At 46.5% G+C, this 21,328-nt stretch overlaps 2 protein-coding genes across 3 annotated transcripts; both read left to right on the top strand.

Moving 5' to 3' along the window:
- The first annotated feature begins 277 nt into the window (after window positions 1–277).
- On the top strand, window positions 278–8,055 carry LOC123447801 (putative clathrin assembly protein At2g01600). Its single transcript, XM_045124484.1, has 15 exons — window positions 278–528; window positions 688–757; window positions 952–1,049; window positions 1,777–1,915; window positions 2,004–2,131; window positions 2,256–2,348; window positions 2,460–2,510; window positions 3,189–3,254; window positions 3,354–3,419; window positions 3,525–3,605; window positions 3,685–3,762; window positions 4,675–4,851; window positions 4,917–4,992; window positions 5,078–5,202; window positions 7,469–8,055. The coding sequence occupies exons 1-15, from the start codon at window positions 439–441 to the stop codon at window positions 7,826–7,828; spliced, it is 1,698 nt and encodes a 565-aa protein (XP_044980419.1). The 5' UTR covers window positions 278–438; the 3' UTR covers window positions 7,829–8,055.
- A 4,305-nt stretch (window positions 8,056–12,360) lies between these two features.
- LOC123447787 (phosphomethylethanolamine N-methyltransferase-like) lies at window positions 12,361–18,117 on the top strand. Of its 2 annotated transcripts, XM_045124471.1 has the most exons (11): window positions 12,361–12,833; window positions 12,915–13,039; window positions 15,393–15,530; window positions 15,635–15,775; window positions 15,963–16,106; window positions 16,345–16,455; window positions 16,550–16,691; window positions 16,819–17,099; window positions 17,204–17,365; window positions 17,489–17,542; window positions 17,679–18,117. In XM_045124471.1, the coding sequence occupies exons 1-11, from the start codon at window positions 12,806–12,808 to the stop codon at window positions 17,847–17,849; spliced, it is 1,497 nt and encodes a 498-aa protein (XP_044980406.1). In that variant the 5' UTR covers window positions 12,361–12,805; the 3' UTR covers window positions 17,850–18,117. The 2 variants fall into 2 exon arrangements, with proteins under 2 accessions (XP_044980406.1, XP_044980398.1); XM_045124463.1 differs by lacking the exons at window positions 12,361–12,833; window positions 12,915–13,039 and adding an exon at window positions 14,750–15,267.
- Window positions 18,118–21,328: the final 3,211 nt, after the last annotated feature.

The raw sequence follows: 21,328 nt of genomic DNA, 5'->3' as shown, positions 1-21,328 counted from the left end.
CTAAACAAACGGAAAACGAATAAAGCGGTGGTGCATTCGTTTGGATCGGTGCGTTGGAGTTGCTGTAAGGATATATTTTTACGAGTTTGGAGGGGGTATTCCACAGTAATAAAATAAAAAAAGGGAGCAATATTCCCTCGAACCCACGGAATTTCTCGAACCTTCCGCTCCCACGCGTAGAGCACGAGACAAGACGCCGTCAATCACCCGAAGCTGGCAGCCTCTGGCACGGCACGGACGCCAACTTCCCAAAAAGCACCCCCATCTCCCCCATTATCACACACTCCCCCACAGGTCACACGCACTGTCACACCCCGCCCCCGTCTCCGCGAAACCGTCGCGAACAAACAACCAACCCCCCACCCCAAAAGGCGACACAGCCAGCGCGCGGCGGCCGGAGCCGAACCCGGGGAAGGGGAAGGGGAAGGGGAAGGAGAAATGGCGTCGATGCAGAGCTGGCGCAAGGCGTACGGCGCCATCAAGGACACCACCACCGTCAGCCTCGCCAACATCAACTCCGACTTCAAGGTCCGCCGGATCCGGAGCGCCCCCCCTTTTCCCCGCCCGATTTTTTTTTTGACCTAGCTCTGTGCCCGAATCCGTCGGAGCCCACGGCCGCGCGGGCTGGCGGCGTGGCGGGAGGCCTGGATCTGCGCGGTTCTGATTGAGGAATTTTTGTTTTTGTAGGATCTGGATGTGGCGATCGTGAAGGCGACTAACCACGTGGAGTGCCCGCCCAAGGAGCGCCACCTGCGCAGTGCGTTCGATTTCCCTCCCCACGCCCCCTATATTTTGCTTGGCCTAATTTAGAGTAATCCGGGGCTCATAATTAGATCGTGCCTCAAGGTGCCAGGCTCGAAGGGGGGAGGGGATAAGGTTCTGTTATCTATGTTTTCTGTTGGGGCGGGCTGGTGTTTGATTGGTCGTGTGTGTGTGGTGGTGGCGGTGCAGAGATTGCTGCGGCGACGTCCATCGCGAGGCCACGGGCAGACATCGCCTACTGCATCCACGCTCTCTCTCGCCGTCTCTCCAAGACCCGCAACTGGATTGTAAGCTCCATTCCTGTCCATTTACGGTTTTGATGATGTTGCCTTGGATGATAGCTTGATCGCATGCATTTCGGACTCCTGAATGGTATCTCTCTGTCCTGTATAATGAGACTGGTTCTTGTGGCCTCTTAGGAAGCGTTCAGTAGCAATTTGCAGTTGCTGTATTATGTTGCCAGTCTGTAGCTTCCCTTGTAAGATGTAACATATATATTGGCTGTTGTTATTTCTCTTTAGTCTATGGATTATGTTATGTGTTGATGTCGTTGGATTTTCCATTGAGTTACTTTTATATTGCTTGTTGTGATTTCTCTTTAGACAATAGATTCTGTTCTGTGTTGATGTCGTTGGATTTTCCATTTGAGTTACTTTCTGAACATCCTGTTGACATAGACTGTGAAAATGTTAGTACTGTTGATTATATCAAAAAAGATGGAAAACCATACTAAATGCTGGAGCCAAATGTGCGATCTTACAACGCCATAGCTGTCGATTCTGCATCCATTATTGCTCCACTTTGCTGGTTGTTTCAACTCCCATCATTTAATTCAGCAGTGCTGTATTCTCATAAAGCCAAAAGTGATAATTGTGAATGTAGTCCTGCATAGTTAGGTTAGTAATATCAACTATCAAGTTAAGCTTGCACTCTAAAAAGACAAAATCCAGAAATCTTTCAGAATATTATAAGCAGTCAATTGATTTTCGCCATCCCTTCTCTTGTAACGTACAGGTAGCACTAAAGACACTTGTAGTGGTTCATAGGCTTCTACGAGAGGGGGACCCTACATTTCGGGAAGAGCTTCTTAATTTTACACAAAGGGGGCGTATTCTGCAGCTCTCAAACTTCAAGGATGACTCCAGTCCAATTGGTTAGTATCTCTTCATTTGGTAGGAAATACCGTTGGCCTGCTCATTATCCTTTGATTTCCCCATGTACTAAGATTGTGTGTTGTCCAGCTTGGGACTGTTCCGCATGGGTTCGCACATATGGTCAGTTTTTGGAGGAAAGATTGGAATGCTTCAGGATCCTGAAATATGATGTTGAGGCTGAGCGTTTATCCAAACAAGGTCAAGGTCCTGAAAAGGTATGAAGCATCATATCTCTTTTTGGCACTACAGTTCAGTAGTTTTGAATATCACACATATTGAATCTGAGTACAAATTCCTGCCCCTTAATCACTGCTTCACCTGATGCTATTTCTTCATCAGGGACACAGTAGAACCAGAGACCTAGATTCCCAGGATCTGTTAGAGCAGTTGCCAGCTTTGCAGCAGTTACTGTATCGGCTTGTTGGATGTCGGGTGATCATCTCTTCACTCTAGGCTAACAAACCTTAGATGCGAAAATCTCTCAGTATCTGCCATTTTCATCTCTATACGTAACATGACACCAATTTGTTCTTGGTATTGCAGCCAGAAGGAGCTGCGAATAATAACTACTTGGTGCAGTATGCTCTAGCTTTGGTAAGCTCTAATTATTTCTCTCGTAGATTTGTTTGTGCTCTAGCATCTACTGATCATTTGATTTCACCTGAAGTATGCTTCATAAACTAGCCAATTTGTGCTCTTCAACCTATCTAACTGACATTGGTGAAAGTTGGGAAAGCCACTTTTCTGTTACTTGTTATGGATGAAATTAGCTGGACTTTGGAGGAGCTGCAACCACTAGAACTGTCTATGGAACTCCTTTGTTATAACTTATAACTCTGCAGTTCACATCTTGTCATCTTTGTTTTTGAAAAACTGTAGGATAGTCGTTTGTGCCTTGCCCTTCTAGTTGTTTATTAGACACTGTCGCGCAATGTTGATCCTTCCTTCGGTGTATACGATTCATACCCTGGCCAATGTTTTTTTTTTCTTCCAATGCTCCTGGTTAATGCTGAAGTATTTTCTTAAGTGTATGTACTATTCATAGTTGTGTTGACTGTAAGACACCTTGTGTGTAGAATTATTCAGTTATACACCTGTTTTATTTCTTTACTGAGATTATATTTGAATTTAAAAATTATTTATCTTGATTCCTTTTTTGCGTTGCTAGATAATCAAACAAAAATTTGCTGTGTTCTCAACCTCACCACCACTTCTAACATGCTGATTTAACTGATGGGGTTAATGACTAAGGATTTACTCTCTTTTGTACAGGTGTTAAAAGAGAGTTTCAAAATTTATTGCGCGATCAATGATGGAATTATTAACCTTGTTGATAAGGTAAAAGATCCCTTCAACTAACAATTGACTACTGTGATGCAAATAATGTGATCAACGAACCGCGCATAAGATATATTAATTTCTTGTTCATGCGTGTAGTTTTTTGAGATGGCAAGACATGAAGCGCTTAAGGCCCTTGAAATTTACAGGAGGGCTGGCCAACAGGTAACTCCCATGCCCAGAAGTTGATATTGAGTGTATCTAGATTCTCAGAAGATCAAAATTACAGTGCATCTGCTGATTCTTACATGGTCTGGTTCTTTGATGCAGGCAGGGAATCTATCAGACTTTTATGAAAATTGCAGGGGTCTAGAACTTGCGAGGAATTTTCAGTTTCCCACTCTGAGGGAGGTGAGGTTTTGCGCTGGTTGTTAACCATTGTAGAACATATGTTTTGGGCACACCATCTCACTCAAGAAAATTTCCTCAGCCACCACAAACATTTCTTGTGACCATGGAGGAGTACGTGAGGGACGCTCCGCGTATGGTTCCGGTTCGAGAGCCACTGGTCAGTACTGTTGGTGGTACAGTTGAACTTGTTTCTGTTTCTTGTATATTTGCATGTTTTTGTCCTATGAATGGTATTATATGCATCTTTTAGTTTAGGGATCTATTGTATATTATTAGTCGCTTGGAAAGCGGCAAGCATTGCATTTGTTATTGTTCGATTTGTTTTTTTGAAGTGATGAGCCTGTTTTGTTGAAATGTTAAATGCACCCAGCAGTCTAATCTGCAGTTGATATAGGTGTGATACAAATGCATGCGGGGAAAAGGGAATATTAAAGTGCACCATTGGTCCTTAGTTTTATCATAGTTTTATTAGTGGATGTGCATGAAATGGCTTCTATAATTTCGTTTTATCATAGTTTTATTAGTGGATGTGCATGAAATGGTTTCTATAATTTCAGCATGCAAGTTCCCTTAGATTCTGTTTGCCGTTGCTGTGATTGTTGTTATAACTGCCATGAACAAGATGTAAAGTGTCTCAACCTGTTTAGCTAGTTCAAAAAGATGAATGCAAAATAGTGGCAGGTTTCCCGGTTTGAGTAAACTGCTTTTGAACAACCCTAATGTCCATTGGCAACTTGATTAAAAAGGCTAGTCGAGCACCATAGTATCTAAAAGCGGCTCAACCAAACGAGATCATCATAATCCACTACAACGCCAGACAGAACCTTAGCATAAACCTCACCATTTCTTTATAGTGTTTTTCTTTATCCTTGAGCGATACCTTTTATGTGGTAAACATGGCATGCCTTATTATTTTGACTGACATTATACACACATCGACAGACTTAAATTTTACTCACCCTTGTATGCTAGGTTTGGAGTATGACTGTTAGCTTCGTTCCCCATCTAAGCTATTTAACTGTTACTGGCCTGAGGTTAATTCATAAAACTTATATTGTCTTTTCATCAGGAATTTCCTGAGAGGCTCCTTCTTACATATAAACCCGAAGAAGCAGAGGAAGTTTCTGTACCCGATCCTGTCGAAGAGGAACAACCACCAGTTGAAGAACCTGTTCCAGTACAGTCCGTGGCCGAAGTTGTTTCACCTCCTTCCAAGCCTGTTGTGGCTGATACTGGTGATCTACTGGTAAGTAAAGAACACCTATACTTGCTGGTATGATTTTGGCAATCTAAAGATCCTTTGATTGATAGGGCTTAAATGATCCGAGCCCTGCTGTATCAGCAATAGAGGAGAGCAATGCTCTTGCCTTGGCCATTATTCCATCAGGTGAGAATTCAGGATTGAACTCTTGGTGACTTGGATGTTGCTTAATCAATTAACTGATAGATTTTTTTGCATCTGCACAAATTAGATCCAAGTACTTCAACAACTAGCAGCACTACTTGGCAGGACAAAGGATTTGATCCAACAGGCTGGGAACTCGCCCTTGTTACTGCTCCAAGTAACACAAATTCGTCTGTTACAGATAGTCAATTGGTTGGTCTCTCCACCTTTGCTGCTCTTTTCCTTTCTGTGGATTTTTATCCATTTGATAGTGTTCGGCTGTTGGCCATCGTTGCTCGTTACAAGGGTTAAAAATTCTGTTGGTTACCAGCCATATAAATCTGTTTCCAGGTTTCCCTGGGTGGTATCCACGTTTTGGGGCTTTTTTGTATTGATTTGGGTAGTATTAGTCATTATCTGTTGTTTGTAGTTTTAAGTTATGTAGAAATCGATTCACATGTAGGGAATCAGCACAATTGTTCCACCATGCTTGTGGCAGAAGAAATGTACCTCATATATTATCGACGGGGTATTTCTGTTTATTAGTTTGACACACAACTCTTGTTACTGAGTGGAAGTATAACAAGTTAAACAACTGGGCCGTAGGCATGTATTTGTGAGGACGGCAAATTATGTTCTGCTTGATCTTCTTATGTAGTGGCATGTTAGGTTTTGCAGTGGGCCAATACACACACTACATTTACCATGCACAAGACAGGAGCTAGTTTATGTCTAAAGATAGCTCATGATATTTGCTTTTGGGCTAGATATTTTTGTTGATGCTTTTCTGTAATTGCTGCTGTTCTGTCCTGATTAACATACAAATTACAGCCATTTGGACTGAATAAGACAGTGCCTGCATTATACCATTGATATAGGCCATTGACTGAATAAGACTGCCTGCATTATATCACAGAGATATACCCCATACCCTTGCATTTAGACTGAATAAGACAGTGCCTGCATTATATCACAGAGATATACCCCATACCCTTGCATTATTTCTCAGTCAAAATGTGAAATTAACCTTGTTCATGTGCACTTCCTCTGGATTTAAAGTGCATGGTGTCAGACCCCTGAGGGCTTGTTTGGTTATAGTGGAACAAATACCCTAGTGGAAAAAATCAACCAAGGGATTGCGTAGATCCACTTCTGTCACTAATCCCCGCAGGAATCAATCCTTTCCGAGACCACCTTAATCACTGCCATCGAAATTTTGTTTGGATTCGCCCGGAGTCGCCGGTTATTGCACCTCGCCTGCCTTCGCCTGTTCTTGCGCCGCAGCATTCGCTTCGCCTCGTCTGCCATGGATTCATTCCACGAGTGGAGCACGATTATTTTGGCCCCTGTGGAACCACGTGGTTTGGGCTGGTATTTTTCCCATCATGGGCCAAACCAAATAGTCAAAATACGACCCACGTGTATTAATTCCTCACTGGGACGGCCCACGTGGATCACCATGCGATCCTCACAAATCCATGTGGATTAGTCCCTAACCAAACAAGGCCTCATGGATCTGATAGACATTCAGAAATAGTAGTTGAACTAGAGGTTGCTAGGAATTCTAAGAATGCAATGGTATGGGGTATATCTCTGTGATAGTCTTAGCAACTCCACAGGGCAGTTTATATCCTGTTACAAACTTCCTCCAGCCAGTGGGGAGGGGACAGTAAACAGCAGCAGCAGAAGATATTAGGCGATTGAATTAAACTCTAGTCATCGATTTTAAGTGTAAGTACCCTGAGCCATGTAATCTTGTTCTTGCCCCCCCCCCCCCCCCCCCCCACACACACATCCAAGCGTTGGAGCGCTAGTAGATTCAGAGTCCTGGTCCACCTGGGTATGACACGTGGCCCTGGAGTGACATTAAGAGCGGAACATCTGTGTGTAAACTTCTATACCTTGTCAACAGTGCATAGCTTGTTTGAAGAAAAATAAGAATGAGCATAATACTATGATATGTGCGCCTTTTCATTTGTCTTTTGGCTGCTGGCTCATGTAAAGTAAATCTGACATGTCTCATTTACCGTCAAATGCATAGTCATTTGCACCGTGTTTATAGAAGTGTTTCATTTTTACACCTTGTACTCATAGGGAGTCTGAGTAGATTCAGGGTACAAAATAAAAAATAAAGTCACTGTTTACCGTTCCGTGTAGTTGAAAGTGTTTGCTTTTACATTGGTACATAATATTCGTGCTAATATTTCTTAATAGTCTTCCACATATATTTCCGACAAAGGATTTCAAAATGGATGTTATAACATCTACTGCTTGTTTTGATTCTGTGAAAATATAAGGTGCCCTGGTATTGATTGTAGTAGTTTTATACAATTGTTGTTTTTCTGACCGAACCCTTCATTTTTGGTGACAAAGTGAGGCATTATCAGTTTCTTTGCACCTAATAGTAAATTGAATTTTTACCTCAGTGGCGAAGCTCTTTTCAGCTTGTGAAAAGCTTAAATTTCCTCTCTATTTGCAGGGTGGTGGACTTGACAAGCTCATCCTTGACAGCCTTTATGACGAGGGAGCCTACAGGCAGTCACAACAACAGCAGCTGTACGGTTCATCAGCTCCCAACCCATTCATGACAAACGATCCTTTCGCGATGTCGAATCACGTCGCCGCTCCGTCGTCAGTTCAAATGGCTGCCATGTCTCAGCAGCAGCAGCAGATCCCAACGATGATACATCAGAATCCCTTCGGGCCACCAATTCAGCCGCAGCATCCGGGCGCTGGCCCTGCAGCAGTAAACCCTTTCCTGGATAGCGGCTTCGGCGCGTTCCCGGCGGCAAACAACCAACAACAGCAAGCCAACCCATTTGGTGGTAGCCTTCTATAGGCTTGCAATAGGCGAGGAGCTGGAGCTAATAGTACCCCGAGCAAATGCGATTTTTCGTGTGACTGTAATATGCATTGTGCCTGGCCATTCATGTATGTCTACCTGTGTAATGATATGTGTATTCGCTCCGCCACACGGGACTCTGCCAAGTGACCCTTGTTGTAAAGAAATGTAGTGACCTGTGTAACACCAGATATATGTCAATAAACAGTAGGACGTTGGCTATATAACAAACGGCCGAGTATTTCGCTCGTTCCGTGCCGTGGCTGTTCAATTGCCATCTACCACATCTTTTATGATGTCCACGGTAACATGTTATCTCTTGCACACTTCTCCATTCACATCCTCCTGGCCTCACCGTGGAGTAGTAGTATTTTCTATGCTGTGTTATGGCGACCATAATAGCTGAACTATCTTGGCTAATGGTACTTGTTGAGTTGTGTTAAACTTCACTGGCTGTCCAAAGTAAACTCGGAAACGCAGATCCCTTGTTGCCTTTCTGACCGACTGAAGTTTGGTGTTGAAGTTTGGGTAGGTAAGACGTCTTCCGAAAAAGAAAGTAGGTAAGACTGACATGTGAGTGGTGCCGGTCGTTTTGCGTGGACGGACCAGTGACTGTACAGTTCGTTTCATATCATTGTCCTCCCCATTTCCGCATGGATCGGCCCAAGCTAATCGCCTTCTTTCGGCAGCAAAACTAAAACAAGATGATTGCTGACAACGACACCGCGTCCCAAATTACAATATCTCACCACTCACCAGTCACCACGCCCACATCTACTCTGCTCAACATGCTTGTCGTCTCACGGGTTAAACAAAAGTTAACATGCACAAGAATCAATCTTTATCGGTGATCGGCGTTTCGCCTCGTGAGAAGCCCCCCACCCCACCCCACCTACATAACATGGCTACACGTACGAACTGTCCTACGAGCCTTGTAGGCCATGGTGGGAGGGTGGATGGATCTCTTGCAGGTGAGCAGGTGAATCTTCTTGCTCCAGCATCCGGTAATTTAGTTCCTTTCAGATCGTCGTCCTACGCCCAACGAGCATCAATTTTAACGAGGAACCGTAGGCTGTGCCGTCGTTGCCTCGGCTTGATTCGCAGCCGCTGGACAGTGCGATCCCGACGATAAGGCCGCTGCGTCTGCTGCTTCTAAAAATGTGGCGACACCGTCAACATCCATGCCCTCTCCCATGAAAGCATTACTACTACTCCCTGTGTACCTAAATAAAATACTGTTACCATCTACTCCCTGTGCGGAGGCGATATACTACTACCAGTTGCATGCGGCGAAGGGATCGATCTACTCTGAAGAAAGAATGAATAATCTTTGCAATATTGTACCACCACCCCAGAGCTAATCTAGTACTCCTACTACTACAGCAATCATGCCAACCAAAGCGCCGGTATCAATCACGTAGGACCCGGGTATCAATCGCGTGGGGCCCAGGTATCCACTGCTCCAATAATTTAGCTCCACGTACGTCAGGGCCTCACCACCCAAGCACGACAATAGCGCTAGGCACCAAAACCCGTCGTCGACAAGGCCACAGCCTCGACGCCACGTGCCCCGCCGAGCCTTGCATCGGCAGCAAGCAATGCCCGTCAATGGCGGCCCCATGGGCCATGCCCATGATGGAATCTCATCATCTCATCGCTCCCTCCAAACCACCTTCACCAGGTGAGCACTGGAGGCTCACAGGAAGATGGTAGCAGCCGAGGCCGTTTGGTTATTGCAGAGACCATATGGATCGTCCATGGGTAGAGCACCTACACATGGGCTGCTCAAACCCTCTCATACATCCGTTCGGACGGCCCGGTCAGTGACCGGTCAAAAAACATGACCTAGCCGGGTTTCCGGAACTGTTCCTATATGCCTGGACTAATCGACATCCTTTGTGTTTAATTCAAAATCCGAAAAAGAATATAAGATGGTTCGGACGTATCTGTCATGTCGGATCCGACATGTAATATCGACCAAAAAAATGCATCAATTCGCCCTCGATATTACTGGACGAGCCATTTTTCTCTCATCTCTTCCCCCTCTCGTCTACACATGCCCTCCACTAGCTACGCTGTCACCCTAGCTTAGTCGCCGCCCGACCCCTCAGTGCCCCCCTCGTCGTCTCACTGCTCCGAACATCGTCGGCGCCCCGGACGTTGTCGTGGTACGCTCGTCTATTTTCACACAACACCTTGCCTTTATGTGTTCGACAAATTGTTCGGTCAGTTTTTTGTGATCCTTTTGTGGGAAATTAATGAATCCAGATGGTTCATCATATGAGGGATATGGAAACTGAAAGGTTGACGAGTTACTGCAAAAGAAATTCTTCGATTCATCCGAGTTGGACGAAGAAGTTGAGAAGTTGATGATCATAAGCTTCCAGGAGGAAAGGGACAAGGAGGTGGATCACATTCATAACTTCGGGTTCAATATAAGGGAGAAGAGTTTTGAACCGAGGTAGGGTCACTGGAGCACCATTGCTCTACATGGACTACCTCCAACCAGTACCAACATTCCATGATACGTGGTTTTGTCGACCCTTCCGTATGTACAAACCCTTGTTCTTGTGTGTGGTGGAGGGAGTGGAGGCACATGATTCCTACTTCAATCTCACCAATGATTATTATGGATAACTCTCGTTCTCTTTTAAGTAGAAGTGCATGATTGCTATGAGGATGCTTGCACCAGGTACCGATGCCGGTGCAGTTGGTGAGACGGTTGAAATGGGAGGAGACCACATGTATGAAGACCATAATGAGATTTTCTCATGCCATGGTGTACGTATTTGAAGTAGAGTATCTAAGAAAATCAAATACGCAAGATACATAAAAGTTGATGGCTATTGAAGAGGCAAGAGGGGTTTCAGTTATGCTCAGTTCAATTAGTTGCATGTTTTGGCAAAGAAAAAAGTGTCCCTAAGTTTTGTGCGGGATGTACCAACATCACCACAAAGAGGCCATCATCATACTCGAATTAGTGGCATCAAAGGACTTGTGGATTTAACATGTCTTTTTTTGGCATGTGTGATTGTCACAACGATATTAATGTGTTCAAACGACCTTATCTTCGGGAGGTTTTACAATGGCGAAGCACCGTCGTGCAATCACTGTCAGCATGCACGACTACAACATGGGGTATTTCCTTGTAGATGGTATTTGTCCCGAGGGTGCGATGTTTGCACAGACCCATATCTGATCTCCATAGCAACAAACAAAGTCACTTTGCACAATACAAGCAACAACTAGGAAATACGTGAAGAAGGTATTAGAAGTGCTCCAAACTTGTCGGAGAATTGTTGGCGGAGCTAGAATAATGTGAATCAGCTAATGACATATTGTGTCGTTTTGCACAATATGATTGCCGATGACGAGGGTGAAGGGGCAAACCGAATGTTTGATTTCGAGAAACTCGGAGAACAAGTTATGTAGACCCACGATATCAAATTCTCAGATATGAGCAGATGCATGTGCAACTATTCGATGATCTTGTGAAGCATATGTAGACCCACGATAGAAACCAGAGTTTAGTGTTTGAATTGTGCACTTTAAATAAATTTTATGTTTAAACCATGTATTTCAAGTATGAACTATGTTTCAATTGTGAAAGTACTCAACTCTCTTGTGATATTCATGTGTATGTCGGATGTGCATGGATTTGAAGGTTTAGATATGTGTAGCGTGGATATTTGACAAGACTGTTGAGGGGACATCAAATGCTGTAGATAGTATGTGTTGTGGAATCTCTCAAAGATTTCATATTTAGGAACGGAGGGAGTAGGTTGGAGTATATCATGTGTTGTGGATGACGGGCTGGCTCAAAGGTTCACGCCCTATGTGCCTCTTGTGGAGAAACCCACACTCTTCGCGTCTCGTTTGCCACCGAATCCCCTCTCCATTTTCCCGGAACCGCGGCTCCGAACAGCGTAAAACCTCTAGTCGGCGTGAGCGCATCCTTGGCGGCCGTGCACATCATCATCATCTACTGTACAGCAACAACAACGGAACGAAGCAACGTGGCGCACGGGCCTCTCCTCTTGTTGAGTTGAGTAAAGCTGTCACCCTGACCCTGGAGCGACAGGGTGATGGCGAGCGAAAGCAATGCATGTGGCGTGGGATCGTCCTGGCCCGGCACAGCACCACGGCCATTGGCGAGCCCAAGAGATTCCGCCGGTTGCCTCCTCCTGCTCGCCGCGCCCGCGCCGGATCACTCTCCTCACCGGTCGATACTCGAGCGAGGGTGACAGGCACCAGCAGCCAGAGAGGCGGGGCCTAGACGGGGCGACAAGTCGCGCACCCGCACGCTGCCACCCGCCCCCCGCCACACAAGAAACGACATAAATAAAAAAAAAAGAAAAAACACGATCCATGCAGCCAGCGGGCCCGGCCCGGCGGGGCCCACCCAGATCCAGCCGGGATTCGTTCCGTTCCGTTCCGTTTCGCTTGGCCACCGCACACCGCAGCATGCAGTGCAGGGCACCTCGCCGCGACGCTCGGCTCGGCTCGGCTATAAAACCCGCGACCCGTTCGCCGCAGATCGACCACCAAACAAGGAAGAGAAGCATTCATCGATCGATCGACCGTTCGTTCGTTCCTCCTCCTCCGCCGCCGCCGCCGCAGCGTCAGGTGAGGGCTCAGAGAGTAGGTTTGGGTGCGCGCGCTCCGGCCGGGGGCTCCGACGACTCGGGGCCGTGCCGTTGGTATATGCAACAGAGGGGCCTCTCCAACAACCGCCGCTCCCGCGGCTTCTCCCGATCCCGCCTCGCCGTCGAGGGCACCTGAACCTCAACAAACCCCCTCTTCTCTCCCTCTCTCTCTCTCTCTTAACCACTCACGCCCTCTTCCTTCCTTCCTTCCTTCCAAACAAACAAACAGACTCGCATTCGCATCCCATCTCCCTCCTCCTACCGTAAAAACCAAAACAAAACAACCAAACCTTCGACTCGAAAGAAAAGAAAGAAAGAAAGGAACAAGATGGAGACCATCACCGTCGTCGAGAATGGTAAGCCCGTCCGTCCGTCCGTCCGTCCATCCACCCATGATCCATCATGCTTATCTTCTTCTTCCTTGATGTGGTTGGCAGCGTTCGGGGAGGTGGAGCGCAAGGTGCAGAAGAGCTACTGGGAGGAGCACTCCAAGGACCTCACCGTCGAGTCCATGATGCTCGACTCCCGCGCCAAGGACCTCGACAAGGAGGAGCGCCCAGAGGTATGTACCACCCCTTCATCTTCATTTTCCCCTTCCCTTCCCTTCCCACGCACACACACTCCATCATGCCATTTCGTTGCTGCCGCCAAACTCATCTCCTGCCTCTTCCTGTGATACGTACGTACGTGTGGCACGGACACAAAATAATGGACCATATTTCCGTACGCTCCTACTGCTGTGGCGTGGCGCTCAGCAACCGAGAAAACGAGCCCAGATGGCAACCGCCTGACACCCACGCTATTCACTATTTGGTACCAGCAATTCGTTCCTGGACAAAGGCAAAGGGCGTGCCAAAATCAATCAATTAATAATTAAAATATAAATACAGTTAACGTCAAGTGCTGGACCAAGACAGAGGCTGACTCTGACGCCTCGTTTTTTTTAGCATTTCAGTTCGATTTTCTTCTTGTCAAATTCTTAACTTTCCATATAAGAGCTGGGGGCTCCAGAAAAGTCTGATAAGTAGTTATCTGTCGGGTTTCTGAAAGCAGGGCAAGATCACTCACCTTTTCCACTCACAAAAGTTGACAGGTAAGCCACTGGCAGTGGAGCACCGGGCTGCTATGTGGGGAATCGTCCGTGTCCATTTCCACCATGATTACATAAATCCAAATGATCTAGTAATTACTAATAGAAAATTGCTGAGGCCAAAAATAATAATATTTATTCATGGAGGCCAACTTAATGTTGGGATCTTATTTCCTACAACAGTTAATTACTAAGATCTACTGTGCTAGTATACTACTCCCTCGGTTCCTCAATACAAGTCTTTTTAAAGTTTTACTAGGAAACTATATACGGATGTATATAGACATACATTAGAGTATAAATTCACCCATTTTGCTTCATGTATAGTTCTCTAGTGAAATCTTTAAAATGATTTATATTTAGGAATGGAGGAAGTACATAATTGAACATATAGCTTGTTAACGTGAAAACCTACGCTATAATTAAGCATGGATTGTCAAATCGTCGAATTGGACGGCGATCTTATATGTTATGACTAGTGGACATGTGGAGCTACTAGGTGCTACTACACATAATAGACTATGGATATGGATATGATTAAAGGAAACACTATAAAATGACATCCTATACCCTACTATATTTTTGATGTAAATAAATGATCACATGCCCTTGGCACCATCCGATTCTTGAGAATATTTGGATGCGTCACTAGTGAGCTTGAATTGACCATCTTGCCACTCTCACTTTATTCCTCACCTCACTCTCCATTCAGTCAGTCACCGCAGATTGTTTTAAGGGATGCAATACGTAAGTTTGAGTGGGGAGGAAGGATCAAGATTCATGTTCATAAATGGATTCTTTCGTGGGTACCATAAAATGGAATCGGCACCATACCTTCTTCATCCAAATGGCATCTAACCCGCTTTTTATCAACAAGAACGGATCATAAGAACGTCACACAATGATCAGTTCAGAAACATGCAGCCAATTGTCTCCCAAAAAAGAACGGATCATAAGAACGTCACACAACGATCACTTCAGAAATATGCAGCCAATTATGGCAAAAAAGTCACAGTCATTTTCAAGAAGCGAAGGGGCACAACGGTCAGTTCATGACCAAAAGTATGAGGTGGCATTACATCGGGATCGGGAACGAAGGGTGACAAATTTTCATATGTAGGTGCACACGCATAGCGTGGCATATAGTAACGAATTTCCTTTATTTTAAAACTGAAGCGCACAAAGGGAATGGATTCCTCCCTGTAAACTATCGCCCTGGACCTGCCTTCACCAACTCCGGCCGGCGTGTCCTTTTCCGCCCTCTTTCGTCGATGATGGCCACACCATGCCGATAATGATTCCCTTTAGCTCTTTCAGCTCCCCAGTGGCCACTGCTCGGAGCAGAGGACCCCTTGGTGGTACCATATATACCATCGTCGCATCATGAATCACGGCCATATCGCTAGCTAGCGCGCTCCCACTGTCACCCGCCACCCGCCACTCGCCGCCGGCCACCGGCCACCGTAGGATCGAGAGAGAGCAGGATGAGTGAGCAGGGGGCTGGGCAGGGTACCAAGGAGCAGTCGGTTCCGGACACCGTAGGGTCGAGGGAGATCAGCTTGAGCGGGCAGGGGGCAGGGCAGGGTTCCAAGGAGGAGTCAGTGCCGAGAGAGAGCGGCGGGCAGGGGGCAGGGCAGGGTAGCAAGGAGGAGAGACTGGCCGAGCTGGAAGAGCTCGAGCTCGAAACGGACCACCAAGGGGTGGGTGGGGGTGACGGACGCAGTTCCATCCACCATGATTTTGTCCAACATTTTGGCACATACAGTAGGAGTTCTTGTTTTCAATGGTGCTTACCATGCCGTGGACCTGCACTGCTCTGCTGCAGGTGCTGGCCATCCTCCCGTCATATGAGGGCAAGACTGTGCTGGAGCTCGGCGCCGGCATCGGCCGCTTCACCGGCGAGCTGGCCAAGGAGGCAGGCCACGTCATCGCGCTCGACTTCATCGACAGCGTCATCAAGAAGGTGAGCCTGCTTTGCTGGTTTTCTTATCTGAAGAAACACAGTCCGTATGCTTGGCACTCCTATGGGCTTGGTAATCTGATCTGACATGCCACCTGGTGTCACAGAACGAGGAGATCAATGGGCACATCCACAGCAACATCACCTTCATGTGCGCCGACGTGACGTCGCCGGAGCTCAAGATCGAGGACAACTCCATCGACATCGTCTTCTCCAACTGGCTGCTCATGTACCTCAACGACGAGGAGGTAATTAAAGTCATGCCCAACTTGTCAATGGTACTCATAACTAGAGCTTGAAAGAAACTGCTTCAGCACAGAGACAGATGGAACCTTTTTTTCTGACAGTGAACTGTGAACAGATGCAACCTTTTTTGTTACTTGTTAACTTTCTACAACGGTTGCAAATTATGGCTGTTACTGTCTTGTACTGTAGGTTGAGAAGCTGATTGGCAGAATAGTGAAGTGGCTGAAGCCTGGTGGACATATTTTCATCAGGGAATCGTGCTTCCACCAGTCTGGGGATTCCAAGAGGAAAGTGAACCCGACGCACTACCGGGAGCCGAGGTTTTACACCAAGGTTAGAAGTCCAATTCTTAGCTGTTCAATTTTTTTGCACTGTACTCTGCTTCCATTTGCTACAATTTTCTGTCCTTAGCTATGCCTGTCTCTTTAACTGAAACCTTATTTACTGGCTGGGGCATTGCATCTCTAGCTTCATAGGAGAACTTAGTACCTAAATCATTTTGGAAGATAACAAATAAATTATGCTCTTTCATTATGCACGGGGTATCTAACTATTATCCATTTATAAATAGGTGTTCAAGGAATGCCACTCCTATGACCAAGAGGGGAACTCTTTTGAGCTTTCTCTGGTAACTTCCAAGTGTATTGGAGCTTATGTGAAAAGCAAGAAGAACCAGAACCAGGTACCTTCCTTTCGTTTGATGCGCAGAAGACAGAATCGCATCGGTGTTATTCAGGAGAAGAACAATAGTACTGATTTAACCTTGTGCTTTGTAGATATGCTGGCTATGGGAGAAGGTCAAGTGCACAGAAGACAAAGGCTTTCAGAGATTCCTGGACAATGTGCAGTACAAATCCACTGGAATCTTGCGCTACGAGCGCGTGTTTGGGGAGGGTTATGTTAGCACCGGTGGATTCGGTGAGTTTCCCATCTTATTTGTCTCACTACTGACTTTTCAATGACTGTTCCTTGGAAAGAACTGAAATCAGTGACATAGTACACCATACACTGTTAATAACCATGTTTATGCTATCATAAATAACAGAGACCACAAAGGAATTTGTGGACAAGCTGGACCTGAAAGCTGGCCAGAAGGTGCTTGATGTTGGGTGTGGCATCGGAGGAGGCGACTTCTACATGGCTGAAACCTATGATGTCCATGTCCTCGGCATCGATCTTTCCATCAACATGGTTTCCTTCGCGATCGAGCGTGCCATCGGTCGCTCCTGCTCGGTTGAGTTTGAGGTTGCTGACTGCACCACCAAGGAATACCCAGAGAACACGTTCGATGTCATCTACAGCCGTGACACCATCCTCCACATTCAAGTATGTTTCACTGCATAGACTGAAATTAACCCATTTTTGTGTATGGAAATCATTGCATATATTGTCTCAAATAGTTCTGACAAGTGGTGCACATGGCTGTACAGGACAAGCCTGCTCTGTTCAGAAACTTCTTCAAGTGGCTGAAGCCTGGTGGCAAAGTGCTGATCAGTGACTACTGCAGGAGCCCTGGGACGCCATCAGAGGAATTCGCTGCGTACATCAAGCAGAGAGGCTATGACCTCCATGATGTGAAGACCTACGGAAAGGTGAGCATCTTCCGAAGAAAAGAAAAGAAAAGAATATCATACCAACCAGATCAATCTAGTCACTCTGGCAGACTTGTTTCAGAGAAGCAAACCATCCTAACCTCTGTTTGCACATGAACTCAGATGCTTGAGGATGCCGGTTTCCACGACGTCATCGCCGAAGACCGCACCGACCAGGTGAACGTCTCCGCCTCTGAATTCAGTCCCCTGACAACGTCACGCAGCTCCTGAAATCCTAGTCCTTGTCCTTGCACGTTGCTTGGAGAAATGTAAGAGTTTCTTCAGCGACTGACATCATGCTTGGTCCTTGCAGTTCCTGAGGGTCCTGGAGAGGGAGCTGGGCGAGACCGAGAAGAACAAGGAGGCCTTCCTGGCGGACTTCAGCCAGGAGGACTACGACGACATCGTCAACGGGTGGAGCGCGAAGCTGAAGCGGAGCTCCGCCGGCGAGCAGAAGTGGGGGCTGTTCATCGCGACCAAGTGATCTGGCCGCCGAGCAGCGACGCCACGCTACGCGATGATCCGGAAGCAGAGCGGCTTCGGCTTCGGTTAAGAATTAAATAAAGAGGATCGGTGCTCGACCATGCTGTGGCCGTGTGTTGGGTGTGGTGTGATTTGTTGTTGCAGTGGCTGCACTGGCCGGCCGGGCACCCGGATCTGTAAGATAATGATGTGTACGTACGTGCTGTGTGTTCCCTGAACTTTGTTATGTGACGAGCGAGACTCGCTTTGTAACGTGCTTATTCTGTTGCTACGTGGTCTTTCTTCCCTCTGGTAGAGTTGTGTCACCTCACAGCATATCTAGCGCTTCCTTGCGTAATAATCCCTCAAAAGGTTAACACGAGGAAGTGATCTCAACGTGATGTCTGGGCAACAGTTTATTGACTACAACAGGGATGGAGATGAGGACGGTACAGTGATGTGATGATGGAGTTAGTGAAGATAATCCCCACGATGCCTTAGTGTTGGTGATTGACGATGACTTTGAATTCTCTCCTTCGAAAAGAAAGAATCTTGACAGAATCAACCCTGTAAGAGAGAAACATGCTTCTCTTCGTTCCGCTTCTACGGCCTCAGAAAAATAATCCAATTTATCTACTCGGTGGTGATTATCTTTTGACGCCGTACATCATGTTGAGAAGCATAACGCCGAGCGAAAGCAAGAATAAGAACGAAAGGAGTACATCCCTCCATCCATATATATAGGGCCTAATGCATTTTTCGAGATTGCCTTTGACTATTGATAAGATTAATAATATATGAAATGTATAATGTAAAAATTATATTATTGAAAACTCCTTTCACGTACGAATTTGAAGACATGCTTTGTGTAACTTGCATGTCATATATTATTGCTCTAACATATGGTCAAAATTAGCCTCGAAAAACGCATTAGGCCCTATATATGAATAGAGGGAGGGATGCGTATCTTTCAACGAACGAAAAAAAATCCAGCTTATCTAGTATAGCATAGGGCGATGATATAAGACCAGGGATGCACGAGAGGAGGCGGCGAGTGGCATGGCTAGGGGCCTGATGCATCAATTCTTTTTGCCCTGAGAGTATCTACATCCGGACTTGGTAAATCCGACCACTTATATGCCCGCGAACAGCATCCGCCGCCCCCTTATATGTTGCCTCGCACATTCACATACCTGAAATAAAAACTCTCACATCCATGCAATCCATGCACGTCGATCATTCGATACAAATTGTCTGAATTCAACAGTTCGAAATAAAACAAATCAAAGCACAGTTCAATAAACCAAAGATGCCAAAATGAAATCAGTGTCCGAGCGAGAAGGGATGCTTGCCGGATCACTGGCCAGACGCGCCCATCCATGCTTCCTGCTCGTCCAGCTTGTCCTCCTCCACCTGCATCCGGGTTGCGTGCTTTGCCTCCATCCGGGCTGCATGCTCCGTTTGCATCCTGACTGCATGCTCCGCTGCCGCAGCTACCCTCACCGCCTCATGCGTCCTACGATCGTTGATCTCCTTCTTCTTCTCTGCAAGCTACTTCGTCGCATGCGCATCCAAGTGGGTTTCATCCGCCAACATGATCTCCGCATCCTCCGCGCCTCGTGCGAGTTGCAACCTCTCCTTCTCGAGCTCGATCTCTCCAAATGTCTTGACCTTCTCGAGTTCCCATTTGATTGCCGCCTAATGCTTCTCCAACTCGATTTTCTCCCTCTCAATTTCCAGCCTCCTCTCTGCCCTCGACCGGTCCCACTCCGTCCTCTCCTTTTGTGCATCCAATATGAGCATGTACCTATCCTTTTTCTTGTTCTCCCTTGCCGAAAAATGCCCGTCCATGTGGATGATATTTTCGTAGCCACGAAATCACGGGAGATCCTTGCCTTCTCCCATTTGTTGCACATGACTTATGGGTTATCCTCTGGCGCGATAGCTCTTCCATTAATGATGACAACCTCATCCTCCTCACCGTCCAAGCCAATGGATTGGTGAGAGCTTGAGCCATCATTCCTCTTCTTGCCGTCTTTGAGATCGACCACAACTTGTGTCCACTTTGGCTTGCCATTCAATATGATCGAACAATGGCTAAACGCAAATGGCTTATTCTCGATCTCGTGGTACAAAGTGGCCGCCACCACTGTCTAGCAAAAAACATACACATGAGCACAAGAATGAAAACACAAGAAGCATATTGAAATGGCAATAAGACGAGGCAATTGAGCTTACGTGAGTTGTCACTCCATCCCACTTTGAGGGTGTTTGGTCACTTGCGCGTAGTAGACCACGTAGTTGTTCACTTCTCCTTGAATGATCCCACATCGATGTTGGAGAGATGCCACATTGTGGGTGGCCACGATAGGATGCGGGTCCATGTACTCCATTCATTCGTGATGCTCCTACCAAATATTCTCCCAATATGTGTTCCCCTTTTGCTTGGTGCCTCATATTGGATCCATTGTTGTGGAGAACCAAGAATGGACCAACAAGATGTCCTCAAATCTTGAGAAAGCCAGACCTCTTGCCTTTGTCGTCTTGCCTTCTTCTTATTCTTGTTTGCATTGGGGTCGGATGTTGTCCAACCTCGAATTGGGTGTTGGGCTCCAATTCGTAATACACATACCTGAAATAAAACCCTCACATCCATGCAATCCATGCACGTCGATCATTCGATACAAATTGTCTGAATTCAACAGTTCGAAATAAAACAAATCAAAGCACAGTTCAATAAACCAAAGATGCCAAAATGAAATCAGTGTCCGAGCGAGAAGGGATGCTTGCCGGATCACTGGCCAGACGCGCCCATCCATGCTTCCTGCTCGTCCAGCTTGTCCTCCTCCACCTGCATCCGGGTTGCGTGCTTTGCCTCCATCCGGGCTGCATGCTCCGTTTGCATCCTGACTGCATGCTCCGCTGCCGCAGCTACCCTCACCGCCTCATGCGTCCTACGATCGTTGATCTCCTTCTTCTTCTCTGCAAGCTACTTCGTCGCATGCGCATCCAAGTGGGTTTCATCCGCCAACATGATCTCCGCATCCTCCGCGCCTCGTGCGAGTTGCAACCTCTCCTTCTCGAGCTCGATCTCTCCAAATGTCTTGACCTTCTCGAGTTCCCATTTGATTGCCGCCTAATGCTTCTCCAACTCGATTTTCTCCCTCTCAATTTCCAGCCTCCTCTCTGCCCTCGACCGGTCCCACTCCGTCCTCTCCTTTTGTGCATCCAATATGAGCATGTACCTATCCTTTTTCTTGTTCTCCCTTGCCGAAAAATGCCCGTCCATGTGGATGATATTTTCGTAGCCACGAAATCACGGGAGATCCTTGCCTTCTCCCATTTGTTGCACATGACTTATGGGTTATCCTCTGGCGCGATAGCTCTTCCATTAATGATGACAACCTCATCCTCCTCACCGTCCAAGCCAATGGATTGGTGAGAGCTTGAGCCATCATTCCTCTTCTTGCCGTCTTTGAGATCGACCACAACTTGTGTCCA

Source organism: Hordeum vulgare, chromosome 1H (genome assembly GCF_904849725.1).
Source record: "Hordeum vulgare subsp. vulgare chromosome 1H, MorexV3_pseudomolecules_assembly, whole genome shotgun sequence".
In the NCBI taxonomy this organism is placed as follows: domain Eukaryota; kingdom Viridiplantae; phylum Streptophyta; class Magnoliopsida; order Poales; family Poaceae; genus Hordeum; species Hordeum vulgare.
This window is presented reverse-complemented; position numbering and strand designations above follow the sequence as displayed.